The following is a 13,642-nucleotide window of genomic DNA, read 5'->3' as shown; positions in this document are numbered from 1 at the left end:
AGTTTCATGTGGTCACGCACTAAAATGCCTGTGACAGCAGCCCATTATCTCTCACATACTTCTTTGCATGCGTGCTAATTACTACTGATCTTTTGTTTGTTTGTGTTCAGTGAGTGAATTAATTGGGCCCAAGTCTGTGTTAAAAAAAAAAAAAAAAAAACTTCTGCTGAACAAAAAGATTTTTAGAATAATATATCAGCTCTGTAGGTCCATACAATGCAATGTGTGAATGATATCCAGAAATTTGGTCCAAAAAGAAGATAAAGTCAGCATAAAAGTAATCGATAAGACTCCAGTGGTTTAATCCATATCTTTTGAAGCGTTCAAGTTTTGTGAGAGAACAGACCGAAATACAACTCTTTTTTTTTTTTCTCTTTGCATCCAATCATTGCAGTCTCTTGGCGCGATCATGATTTCAAGCTCGATTACACATCAGTGCTTGATGCATGCACAGACTGAGCGCTAGATGGTGATATATAGGAAGTATAATCGAACTTCAAGTCATGAGCACCAAGCACACTGCTGTCAAAATGTAAAGTGAAAAAGATTATCTTAAAAAGAATACTTACCGACTGTAGCGAGCACCGATTTGGCTGCGATCCAGGAGTTTTGACGCAGATGTCAGAAATCTGACCAAAAATTTAGTATAAAAAGGGCACAGCTTAACATTAAAAGAATTACTTTTTTTGAGTGGGGTGTCCCCTTTTTCACCCAATTTAGAATGCCCAATTCCCAATGCACTTTTTAACTAGTGGTTGCGTAATGATTCAATCCGGGTGGCGGAGGATAAATCCCAGCTGCCTCCGAGACAGTCTTTGGCATCGTGAAAGACAGAAAGGCATCTTGGCACGTGGCTTGTTGAGTGCGTTGCCACGGAGACATAGCGCGTGTGAAGGCTTCACACCATCCACCGCGGTATCCACGCTCAACTCGCCACACGCCCCACTGAGAAGGAACCACATTATAGCGACCACGAGGAGGTTACCCCATGTGACTCTACCCTCCCTAGCAACTGGCCAATTTGGTTGCTTAGGAGACCTGGCTGGAGTCACTTCTGATTATTTCTAGTGTGTTTCTTTCAGTCTGCATTCATTTCCACTACTTAATCTTCACGTCGGTGCAGAATCGCTATAGTGGAAACCAAAAATGTTCTCAGAAAAGCATCAATGTTCTAAAAGCTGATTGGTGGTATTCACTGGTTGAGGCGGGAGTTTCCAGTTTTTTGGGTCTCTCAGTTGTTTTTATGCTGAGGCCATTTATATTAAGCATGAGCAAATCATTGAGATGAAACCATTTTTTAGGACTTATTTCTCCAATATTGCATGTTTTTGTGATTTTGATTTAACTTACGGCATAAGATATATGGTGTATCTATATGATCATTTAGTCATAGTGTAGGGAACAACTGTAGTTTTTGTTAGGCTCTAGAATTGTCACCACCTTTCACCCCACTAGCAACAGCCCTGACTGGCAATTACGGCCAATAAAAAAGTGATATTTACCTTGATTTTTCTTTGTTGTCTTCAAACATCTCTTGTCTAATATTGTATCTCAAGCATGCTCTTTACTGACACTTTTGTCCACTTGGATAACAAGTACACTAACTTTTAGGAGGGAAATAGTTTGGTGTGGTGAATGTGATGTCACAACTGTGGGAGTGTTTTTGAAAAATGTATAGAATAAATTTTAAACGGGGCTAAAACAGTAAAATCTGTACATAAAATATATTTGAAAAGTACCAAAAATAAAAGAAGGCCTGGTAAAAAGTTTTCAGCTCTGTTTTAAAGAGACCTTCATATACAAAAATAGAAGAAATTTCACATTTGTTTCTCTTTGGTTACACTTTATTTTAAGGGTCCACAATAATGCACAAGTTAAGAATTAATAAGACAATAATTAATAATTAACTGAATATGGAGAAAGGCATAAATGATCATGCATTAAGTTTACTAAACAATATTAAGCCAAAAAGTAAGGCTAATTTTTACTGGATTTATAAAGCTGTTACTAATAAAAGTCTAAAATATTCTGTTAAAGACAACTTAACCCCTAGATTTTACCTACCGAATTCATAATATTGGTTTGTTTTGCACATGTTTAAGTTACAGTAAAACTCTCTGAACATGGTTTACTGCAAGCACTGTAATACAACATGATCAAGTTGTGAGTTCTGGTACCTAGGATCGGCTATATTATGATGACTCGCTGACAATTGGCATCTCCTAACGGAGTCAAATTGCCTAATTTAAGATTTTAGCCATTTATTAGTAAAAATTTAGTAAAGCCAATAATAATTTGAAGAGATGTCAAAGTTAACGCGTTAGCACGTGCGATTCATTTAAAAAGTTTAACACGTAAATTTTTCTTAGTTGCGATGAACGCGTTTACAATAAAAGAAAAAAGCATAAACCACCGTATACACTGGTCGAAGTATGTTGGAACCTTGCGGATGTATCCGCATGGAGTCATTACACTGACGCACATGTCAGACACCTCTGAACTTGAGAAAAGGCCAATGAGAAAATGGCAGACAGAATTTGCATGTCCCGCCCCCGGACATACGGGTATAAAGGGAGGAAAATGTGTCTGTCCATTCAGGTTTTTGCCCTGAGGAGCCGAGAATGAGGTTCGGCCATAACAGTGGCTCGGTTTAGTGTCATGGATGGGAGGACACAACATCACTTAACGTGACGCTGACGCTCATACATGGTTGCTTACTCTCTAGTAAGGGTACCGTACCCTGGAAAATACACATGGGGTGAAACCGACTCAACCCTGAGATTGTAAAATCTCGTAAAGGTATTGGGTGTTGCCCAGCCTACTGCTCTGCATATGTCTGCTAGGGAGGTGCTGTTGGCCAGTGCCCACGAGGATGCCACACTTCTCATCGAGTGTGCTCGAACCCGCAAGGGGGCGGGCACGGCCTGGGAGTGATAGGCCTATGCTATGGCATCAACAACCCAGTGGGAAATCCTCTGTTTGGAGACAGTGTTCCCTTTCCACTGTCCACCAAAGCAGACAAAGAGCTGCTCAGAACGTCTAAAGCTCTGTGTGTGGTCCACATAAGTACGCAGGGCATGTACTGGACACAGCAACGAAAGGGCTTCCCGAAGCAGCGCTTGTAGGTTAACTACTTGGTCCCTGAAGGGGGTCGTAGGAACCTTGGGCACATAGCCTGGTCGTGGTCTTTCGAGTGCAATCAGGAGGCCCATCTTCAGGGAGAGGGCCTTGAGCTCGACAGGACCACTGAGAGGTCCCAGGAAGGGAACAGGCTTGGCCGGGGAGGGTTCAACCTTTGGGCGCCTCCTAAGGAACCTGATAATCAAGTCATGCTTACCCAAGGACTTGCCGTCCACTGCGTCGTGGTGGGCCGTGGTAGCGGCTACATACACCTTCAAGGTGGAGGGTGACAGCCTCCCCTCAATTCTCCTGCAGAAATGAGAGCACTGGGAATTCGCCAGGGAGGGGCTGTCGTGAGGAGCACGAGATCCGAGAACCAAGTCCGAGTTGGCCAGTAGGGGTACTTGTTCCTCGTCCTCCCTGACCTTGCACAGCACCCGTGCAAGTAGGCTCACTGGGGGAAATGCATACTTGCGCAGCCCCTGGGGCCAGCTGTGTGCCAGTGCGTCTGTCCTGAGGGGGGCCTCCGTTAGGGAGTAACTAAGCAGGAAATGGGAGGTCTCTTAGGGTAAGAAATACAGCCAGCAACTCTACGCAGTTGATGTGCCAATGCAGCAGGGGCAGCAGGGGCCCTTTCCAGGAGCCAGCGGCTGTGTGCCCATTGCACACGGCGCCCCAACCCTGTTTGGAGGTGTCTGTGGTGACCAGAACGCGTTGGGACACCTGTTGTAAGGGCACTCCTGTCGGCAGAAAACAGAGGTCTGTCCAGGGTTTGAAAGTCTGGCGGCAGGTGGGGGTGTTGAACACAGGGTGCGTGACGCAGCGCCATGCCCATCTCTGGACTCGAGTCTGGAGCCAGTGCTGAAGCGGTCTCATATGCATCAACCCCAGTGGCGCGACCACCGCGGAGGATGCCATATGCCCCAGTAGCTTCTGGAAATTTTTTAGAGGAACCGCCGTGCATGGCTTGAATAAGGTGAGGCATTTCAGGACAGACTGCGCATGCTCATTGGTGAGGTGCGCTATCATTGAGACTGAGTCTAACTCCATGCCGAGAAAAGATGCTCTGAACCAGGGTGAGATTGCTCTTTTCCCAGCAATGAAGCCCTAGGCGGCTGAGGTGCCTGAGCACCTTGTCCCTGTGGGGGCATAGTAACACACGGGAGTGGGCCAGGATGAGCCAGTCTTCAAGGTAGTTGAGTATGCGGATGCCCACTTCCCTTAGCTGGGCAAGGGCTGCCTCTGCGACCTTTGTGAAGACGCGAGGGGACAGGGACATGCCGAAGGGGAGGACCTTGTTCTGATACTCCTAGCCATTGAATGTGAACCATAGAAAAGGTCAGTGTCAGCGAGCAGACGGAGCACGGCCCGTGCTAGTGGCGCGGCAGGGCATGCTGTGAGAGATGGTCACTGTCTGTGTCTTCACTGCTGAGAACTGCTGGGTGAAGTCCTCAATGGTGTCACAGAAAATGCCGAACTGGGAGATGGGGGTGCTGAGGAAGCGTGCCTTGTCCACGTCCCTCATCTCGATCAGGTTCAGCCACAGGTGTTGTTCCTGAACCACGAGGTGACCTTCGAGGTGACGGTGACCTTCGTGGCCCTGAGGGTGAGGTCGGTCGCTGAGCACAGTTCCTGCAACACGTCAGGGTCAGGACTACCCAAGTGCAGATCTTTGAGTGCTTTGGCCTGATGAACTTGCAGGAGGGCCATGGCATGCAAGACAGAAGCGGCCTGTCCTCATCATCCAGTTTGGGGGACTCAAGGGGATAAGCAGACTGGCTGTGCGCTCACCTGGAGTGGCGTTCCTTTTTAGCAAGGGAAGCCTCACGTCGAAAAATTTGTTCTTGCAGTGAGAACATGAACCATCCATAAACGCCTTGGTGTGATTGCTGCCCAGACACATGAGGCAGCGTCTGTGACTATCAGGAGCAGAGAGAACTCGACCGAATCCAGGAGCTACACCGGTGCGGAAGGGAATCTTTATAAAGACGCGTCCTGAAAAGATTGTTCAACGCGCTGTGTATTGCTTTTTTAGAGAAATAAACTCTTAGTGAAAATATTATCTTTTCAGAATCACCGTCAAAGCTCCCAGGGGCAAAGCTGCACTGTTGTGCAGAGGAGGAGAAAGCCGCTGATATGCGCCGTAGATCCAACAGCGTACCCTCTTGTAGAGATGAAGTGAATGCGGTTCAGTGATCACACAACTGCTCGGCTCCAAAGGAAAAATCTGAACTGACAGACTCATTTCTCTCCCTTTATGCCCATATGTCCGGGGGCGGGACATGCAAATTCTGTCTGCCAAATTCTCATTGGCCTATTCTTGAGTTCAGAGCTTGTGAGGCTCTTAAGTGAGATCCCTAGTGTCGCTTCTTCGACACATCATCGAAGTGAGCAACAGACCGGGAACTGTAATACCTTACAGCATTTCAGTCAAAGACCTCCTTCAGACATTCTATCAATTTCTTTGGAGAATATTCCAGTTGCAAGTTCACTGGTGGCCAAAATGTTTTAATAATGTACAGATTTTGCGCGTATGGAAAGAAATTGGTACTTTTATTCACAAAAGTGGGATTCAACTAATCACAATGTATAGTCAGGACATTAGTAACGTGAAAAATTTGCATTACAACTTGAAAACAATTCTTTAATTCTAACTTCTTAAACTACAAAGTGTTCTTATAAAAAATCCTCCATGTGCAACAATGACAGCTTTGCAGATCCTTGACATACTAGCTGTCAGTTTGTCCAGAAACTCAGGTGACATTTCACCCCACACTTCCTGTAGCACTTGCCATAGATGTGTATGTCTTGTTGGGCACTTCACACGCACCTGACAGTCTGGCTGATCCCACATGCTCAATGGGGTTAAGATCCATAACACTCTTTTCCAATTATCTGTTGTCCAATGTCTGTGTTTCTTTGCCCACTCTAACTTTTTCTTTTTGTTTTCCTGTTTCAAAAGTGGCTTTTTCTTTGCAATTCTTCCCAGAAGGCCTGCACCCCTGAGTCTTCTATTTACTGTTGTACATGAAACTGGTGTTGAGCAGGTAGAATTCAATGAAGCTGTCAGCTGAGGACATGTGAGGCATCTATTTCTCAAACTAGAGACTCTGATGTACTTATCCTCTTGATTAGTTGTACATCTGACCTTCCACATCTCTTTCCGTCCTTGTTAGAGCCAGTTGTCCTTTGTCTTTGAAGACTGTAGTGTACACCTTTGTCTGAAATCTTAATTTTTTTTTGCAATTTCACACATCATATAGCCTTCATTCCTCAAAAAAAAAATTATTGACTGAGTTATAGAGAAAGCTGTTTCTTTTTTGTAATTTTTGACCTAATGTTGGCCTGAAGACATGCCAGTCTATTGCATACTGAGCAAATCAAAAACAAACACAAAGACAATGTTAAGCTTCATTTAATGAACCAAATAGCTTTCAACTGTGTTTGAAATAGTGGCAAGTGATTTTCTAGTACCAAATTATCAATTTAGCATGATTACTCAAGGATAAGTTTTTGGAGTGATGGCTGCAGGAAATGGGGCCTCTCTAGATTTGACCAAAAACTACTTTTTTTCAATTAGTGATAGTGCTGTTTTTACATCAATAATTTCCTGACTGTACTTTGTGATCAGTTGAATGCCACTTTCCAAAGTGGCATTCAACTGATCACAAAGTACAGTGAAATCTGTACATTATTTCAGATTTTTGGCCGCCAGTGTACTTATTCCAATGTGATTAGTTTGCGTGGTAGCTCACCTCCTAGAGCGTTGGACTTTGGACTAGGAGGACCCCAGTTCAAAACTATACAAGAACTCAAGCTGACACATGACAGGACAGAGACATAATTTTCTTTTTTTTTTTTTTAAGTAATCTGATTGCCTTTTGATTACTTCTGACGACATTTTTTATTTAATGCAATATGCATTTGAGTAGGGTAAGCTTGTATCACTTTGAAATAATGTTGCTTGTAAAGTAAATAGTAAAATAATTAATTGTTTAAATGACAATTTATATGATTTTTTTGTGTGTGTTTTTCCTATTTGTTTGTTTCTGAGTGAAATAAAGGCACTTGAAATGTTCTTTCTCTGGCAATTTTGGCATTATGTGGCAATGTATGGTAACAGATCAGACCAGTTATATTTAAAGTCGACTGACGCACTAGAGCGTCAAAGTGCGCACCCCTGACATATCTATTAATAACTTCGGAATGGATCAAGGTATTAACAAAGAATGATGTTGTCAGATGTCATTGGAGTAAAAGGGGGGAGGGGTGTGAAATTCCTACAGCCAGAGCCTGTGGCACCTAATGACTGATGAAAAGCACATCAATCATTCAAATGCAGTAAACAGTTCCATCTAGTGGTGTTTTTGGATATTACTCCATTTATACAGAATATTCCATTCAAATGAACAGTTTTGCTCCTTTTATAATTTCTCCTGTTTTTCAACCAAAAAAAAAAAAAGGTATGGTGACTATAGTCACAGAAATATAAATAGTTGTTTTGTTTCTTTATATTTTTTCACCCAATTTCTTTTGAAGTTGTTCTAAAGCCTTTGAGGAATAAATATTTGTTGTAAAATTCATTATTCATTTATGTTTAATATTTTTTATATAATAAAAACAACAAAATTGAATTTCCGTTTTTGTATTTTTTGGTGATATATCACATCAGAACATGTACAAATGTCTCAAGAAGTGTATTTACAATGCATCCACATTGTAGATGAGAATCTATATAATCCAGAAATATGACTCTCTTCACTCTGCTATGAAAATTGACCATTCCAGAAGCCAAAATATAAAAATACTGCCAGGCGGACTTAAGACCCCTTAGACCAAGAAGGGTTAAGAATCAAAATCACAAAAAAAAGCAAAAGTGCATTCATGTACATTTTTGAAGCAGAGTAAAAAATAAATTCACAAAGCTAAACTTTACTGCACTGAATGCAATCTGCATTTGTGTTTGCATTTATGTGTGGATTACCGCTGCATCTTCAGTGTAATTGTGGCTGGTGTCTGTATACAGGTCTGTATTCAATTTCGACTTGACAATCGTAATTTTAAAAAATGTCATAATATATTTATAGTATGTTTTGAGAACTTGAGATTTAAAATCTGGTCTGAAACGAGGGTTAAACAACAAAATCTACAGGCATAAAACACTCAGTGATAACATTAAATGGAGGCTTGATAAAAAAGTTTCCAAGAGGGTGTAATGTTAAAAAAATTAAAAAGGTGAATAAAAATCAACCCCTAGGTGAAAAAGCTTTTTTTTTTTTTTTTTTAGCTATTTTCCTGTGGATATCTGTTTGTGAATGTATAACACAGTCTTTGTGTACATATGATGTCTGTCAGGTGCGTGGTCTTCCAGAGCCACAGGTGTGCTGGTTTAGGAATGGGAAGCTCTTAATGGCAGGAGATCACTACTCCATGGAACAAAGTGCTCGAGGAACCTTCAGTTTGCTGGTCCGTGAGGTCCAGGATGAAGATGGAGGGCGTTACTCCTGTGAGGCAGTCAATGATGCTGGCAAATGCCAGGTTACCGTGGAGATCATTGTTGAAGGTACAGCACCTTGATAGACCTGAGACTCGGAGCTTGAGGGGGTGTCAGATGTTAGGGTGATATGATACTGATTACAGGACCCACGTTTATAACTCATAAGCCTGTTGCCTTGAAAGGTGACCTAAAACCACATAAGAGCATGATTTGCTAAAGCATTTTAAACATGTGTGTGTAACATTGTATAGACAGCAAAGACATGCAATAATAAAGATTTTGATAATCTCATTATTTTAATAATATCAGTAGAATTGAATGAATCTTATAAATATGTTGAAATAAATTAAAAGCTGCAGGCAATTAGAACAATATAACACAATGCTAGATGATACCATGAATGCTAATGCTTCCTTCCAGTAAATACCAGCTGTCATCTTCATCTTTTTTGCCAGGTTTGCCAGTTTATTTGCCCCCTCAGCCTTTGAATTTCACAGTTATGTACATGAGACACTGACAGATAAGTAATAATAAAAAAAACTATCTAGTTTAAAACATGTTTTTAGAAATTTTATCTTTGTGCCCATGTTGCTTTCAAACATTAATATTAATATTATAGCATTTTTTAGTAAAAAAGTATTTATTGATTTTAACAATGTCAACCAAAAAGGAAAAGATATTAAAAATCTTTACTTGCACCTTAAATACATGCGAAGATACACAATCGTTAATTATAAAAATATTTTCAAACTTCTTTTTTAATATTTGTTTTTACAAATATCATGAATTTGAGTCACAAAAATACAATACAATATTAAATACAATATTTTTCCAAACTGCTTAAGTCAAAATTTCTTGTTTCAATAATTTTTAATTTTTTATTTATTTTTACTGCTTCGGTTACATCACATAGTGTAGACATTTTTTACTTTAAGCCTGGGAGAAAAAACAACAACATGACTTTACAATGTTGAACATGTTTTCAGTGTTCAGAGTTTGGAGGTGTTTTAAGAGAATTGTTTTGTCCGAATCTATTAAGTTATTAACCAATCATGTCGTTGAGCTGCATACAGTTTGTAAAAACACACACACAAAAAAAACGGAATTCTTGTACTGACATATTGTTACCACACTACATATTTCAGCTTTAATGTTTTACAATAATGTTTACTAGTGCAGTTAACATTAAGTTTAATTTAGTGTATATTTTAAACCATTACCTTACAGTTTAGACTGCAGTGCACAGGTTAATCATGTATATAGTCAAAAGTTTACTGTATGGTTTAAACTGCATTTGTCATTTTTCACTCTTTACAAACATATTGCTTTAGTACAGTGAAGGTGTTCAGAGATGCTGTGCAGCATGTGTACTCATTTAAAGCCTTATACATGCTTAATAAACTCCCTCCTGCATACTTCATAAAAACACAAACATGTGGAGCCACAAAGAATTTGACAACTAACAGCAGATAATAACATGTTTATAATTGAAGGAAAGACCGAGAGAAACAGAGAATGAGGAAATATGTGCTTTTATGTTTCTAATGAGTTATTTATGTTGATTTATGGGTGTGTATACTTTAATATCCATTTGTTTGGAGCTTCATGAATAATCATTTCCATCCCTCACAGAAAATACTGGAAAAAAATACAGTCTACCCTCCTCCAGTAGGACAAGGTAAGAAACAGTCCTACATGCAATCACAATCAGAAAGTCTCATTTAATGCATGAATGGGGAATATACAGCATGCCGGATCTTTCGGTTAACTTGCTTTACCGCTCTTAAATAATACAGTTTCTTTTATTGAGATATATAGAGAGTGCTGTTTTTATGTATGCTTGCATAGTGAAAATCCCATTGCAAGTGAAGTAAAAGTACTACCCACAATTCTGAAGCGATATCTGCCAATCAGAAAAGTTGCTGTTACCATGAAATCAGAGATTGCGGCCAAAGAGCTCAACAGTGACCATTGCGAGTTACATAATTAAAGGGATACTCCTGCTGTGGGAAGATGAATGTGTATTTAATAGTGGTCATTTATGTAGTAGAAATGTGAAATTATTTTTGAATTTGAAGCATTCTAGACTGAGAAAAGGCAAAAAATTTATTTTTTACTCATGTGGCTGAAAGACAACAACTCCCAGAATGCACTTGCTTTGCCGCACTTACGAGGCCACTCCCAAACCACGATTATGCCGGGTGTCCAAACTCTGTACATTACGTCTTAGTAACAAAAAGAAATACAAAACAAATACTCACTTTACACTAAGCCGTCCATTTGTCCCTGCAGGCTTTGGCTGGCGTTTCCAATTTATCTTTGGGATCCTGAAATAAGTTTCCAGGACCCCCCTGTCCATGTGTGGTACAAAACGTGGGTGCTCAGTTACACATGCTAGCGGTGCAGTTTCATCAGCGGATTCAGCGATCTCATGCAGAAGAAAATGGCATCGCTGAAATTCGCGACAGCAATAGACTCTCTATCTGTTTGCACAGACGCACAGCGAGAGCACTGACACCACCAGTTCGCCCCAGCTCGAGTCTGGCCGGGCTCTTCCTCCTGACCGCCAAGCAGGTCTTGCTCCCCTGCTGCAGCAGCTGCTCCGGCCGCCTCTTGTTCCTCCATCTCCCGCAACTGTTCGTCGCTGTATTGCGGCTCGTATAGGTAGCCGCAAGCATCCGATTCACACAAAAGATCTTCGAAATCCCCATCTGTCATTACTTCAAAACTTTCTTCCGCCATCGTGATTACACTATTATACAAAGTTTTACAGAGCAAGAGCCTGTTAGCTTAGCTTAAAGATGGCTGACACTATCTTTACATTCTATGAGTAAGATCCCGCCTCATATGGGCGTGGTGAAAACATGCGGAACTAGGTACTAATACTGGCTGTAGTTTAAAGCCTCTGTCCCAAAAATCCTCCGATGACGCAAAATGACGATTTTTGCGTCATCGGAGGATTTTTTTCCAGACTAAAAATGAAATTTTCTGTCATATCATGGGGATATGAAGGGGGGGAAGAAGGGTAATTCGAAAATACTACTGGTTTTCTACTGATACAAAGCTTAATGCTACATCCTGGAGTATCCCTTTAATCATAATTAACTACATTTAACTTTACATAATACACCTTTTTTATATAAAAATTTCTGTTAGTCACCTGTGGACCTATATGGACTAATTTTGCAATTTTCATATGTAAATCTGATACATTTATAAGTCTATAGATGTGTGAAATAGTAATGTTACAATTGTTTTCTTTCTTGTCCTCAGTGGTTGTATTGTGGTTCCTGCAATAGAGAACAGAACCAGTATCTGGGGCGAAAGCCCTCCAAAGTTTGTGACTAAACCTTCCCGCCTGTATCTCAAAGTGGGGCAGAGCGGCAAATTCTCAGCCAAGATCACGGGACGACCCCAGCCACTGGTGCAGTGGTACAAGGTAATATATGAGTAATGAATATTAGAAATCACAGGAAAGGTTTGTTCAAGCATAAATTAAGTGAACCAATTCATTCTCTGTGTTTCATGTGTCAGGGAGAAGAGAATCTCCAGTCATCATATCACTATAATGTGTTTGAGCGCTCAGGAGTGCACTTCCTGGAGGTCTGTCACGTGTGCTCTGAGGATGCTGGCATGTACACCTGTCTGGTGACCAACAGTTCTGGCAAAGCCTCTGCCAACACTGAACTCCTCGTTCAAGGTAACAGAATGAACTGCAGCTGTCAGGACAATTACTAGAGCAATATGTATGCGAGCAAACAACGAAAATTATCCATTTCGCTTAAGTCAAACTCAAACTTGTTTCCATGTATGCTTTATTCTGTTGTAGATGCAGACAATGAGAAAGCCATGTAAGTAAAGACCTCATTGTGTATATGCTGCACACTAAAGTTCAAAGACTTTTGGTCAACAAAGTAATTTTTTGTAATAGCATCTGTCATCAAACTTTAACATGATTCTGCATCCACATCGATAGGTGTCAATATAACCCTCCACCCCCATTTGTAATGAAAAAAAGATGAATAAATATCATACTCATTACTGTGTGAAATATCACATTCTCATTACTTCAATGCAAAAAAGCTTTCATTCTCATTTCTGTAATGCAAATAAATTAAAATCACTCAACGTTTTGTCAAATGAAGTGACACTAGGGGTCTTTCTTGAAGGCCTCGTTTACCTCTGAACTTGAGAAAACGCCAATGAGAAATTGGCAGACAGAATTTGCATGTCCCTCCCATGCAAAAAAAAGGGAATCGTGCGTCTGTCCATTCAGATTTTTTTCTTCGGAGCCGAACGGTTGTGCTATCAGTGAGCTGAGATCACTTCTGTTCCACTCACCTCTGCAGAGCGTTTTGCTGTTGGATCTGAAATATCAGCAGCTTTCTCCTTCTATGCACAACAGTGCAGCCTTTGCCCCTGGGTGCTTCGACAGCACTTCTGAAATAGTTAATTTCCCTCACAAAAGAGTCAAAAAGAGCACACACAGCAGGAGTTGAACGTCCTTTTCAGGACACGTATTTTTAAAGATGCCCTTCCGCCTCTGTGTCGTTCCTGGATGCGGTCGATATCTCTCCACTCCTGGTGGTCATATGCTGAGGCGGCATATGTGGATGGTTCTTGTTCTCACTGCGAGAACTTAACCATGGTAACGTTGCGTCGTGGCTTTCCTTCCTAAAAAGGAGCGCCACTCCAAATAAATTGCTAAAAATTAACAGGTCAGTGGGCACAGTAAGAGACAGTGCAGCACCGACCAGTACACAGTAGTGCAAAAAGATGACAGTTTCTAAAAATGCCAAATGTAAACATAACATACTATGAGATGCACATAGCAGTTATTGAGGTAGCAGCCAGGTATAAAGTGACAATAATTAAAGTGCAACTCAGGACACGTGTGTGTGTGTGTGTGTGTGTGTGTGTGTGTCAGTCCAGTCTCTGAGTATTAAGGAGTCTGATGGCTTGGGGGAAGAAGCTGTTACAGTCTGGCCGTGAGGGCCTGAATGCTTCGGTACCTTTTGCCAGACG

The 13,642-nt window shown here is 41.0% G+C and overlaps 1 protein-coding gene across 4 annotated transcripts in view; it reads left to right on the top strand.

The window, feature by feature from the left end:
• LOC127654793 (myosin light chain kinase, smooth muscle-like) overlaps positions 1-13,642 on the top strand; it is a 180,119-nt gene that overhangs the window by 76,037 nt on the left and 90,440 nt on the right. For all 4 annotated transcript variants that reach the window (XM_052142220.1, XM_052142221.1, XM_052142219.1 and 1 more), the window contains 5 exons: positions 8,476-8,683; positions 10,250-10,295; positions 11,891-12,056; positions 12,152-12,317; positions 12,447-12,468. In XM_052142220.1, coding sequence (XP_051998180.1) covers positions 8,476-8,683; positions 10,250-10,295; positions 11,891-12,056; positions 12,152-12,317; positions 12,447-12,468 — 608 coding nt within the window. The remainder of the gene's footprint in view (positions 1-8,475; positions 8,684-10,249; positions 10,296-11,890; positions 12,057-12,151; positions 12,318-12,446; positions 12,469-13,642) is intronic.

This window comes from Xyrauchen texanus, chromosome 14 (genome assembly GCF_025860055.1).
Source record: "Xyrauchen texanus isolate HMW12.3.18 chromosome 14, RBS_HiC_50CHRs, whole genome shotgun sequence".
Taxonomy (NCBI): Eukaryota; Metazoa; Chordata; class Actinopteri; order Cypriniformes; family Catostomidae; genus Xyrauchen; species Xyrauchen texanus.
This window is presented reverse-complemented; position numbering and strand designations above follow the sequence as displayed.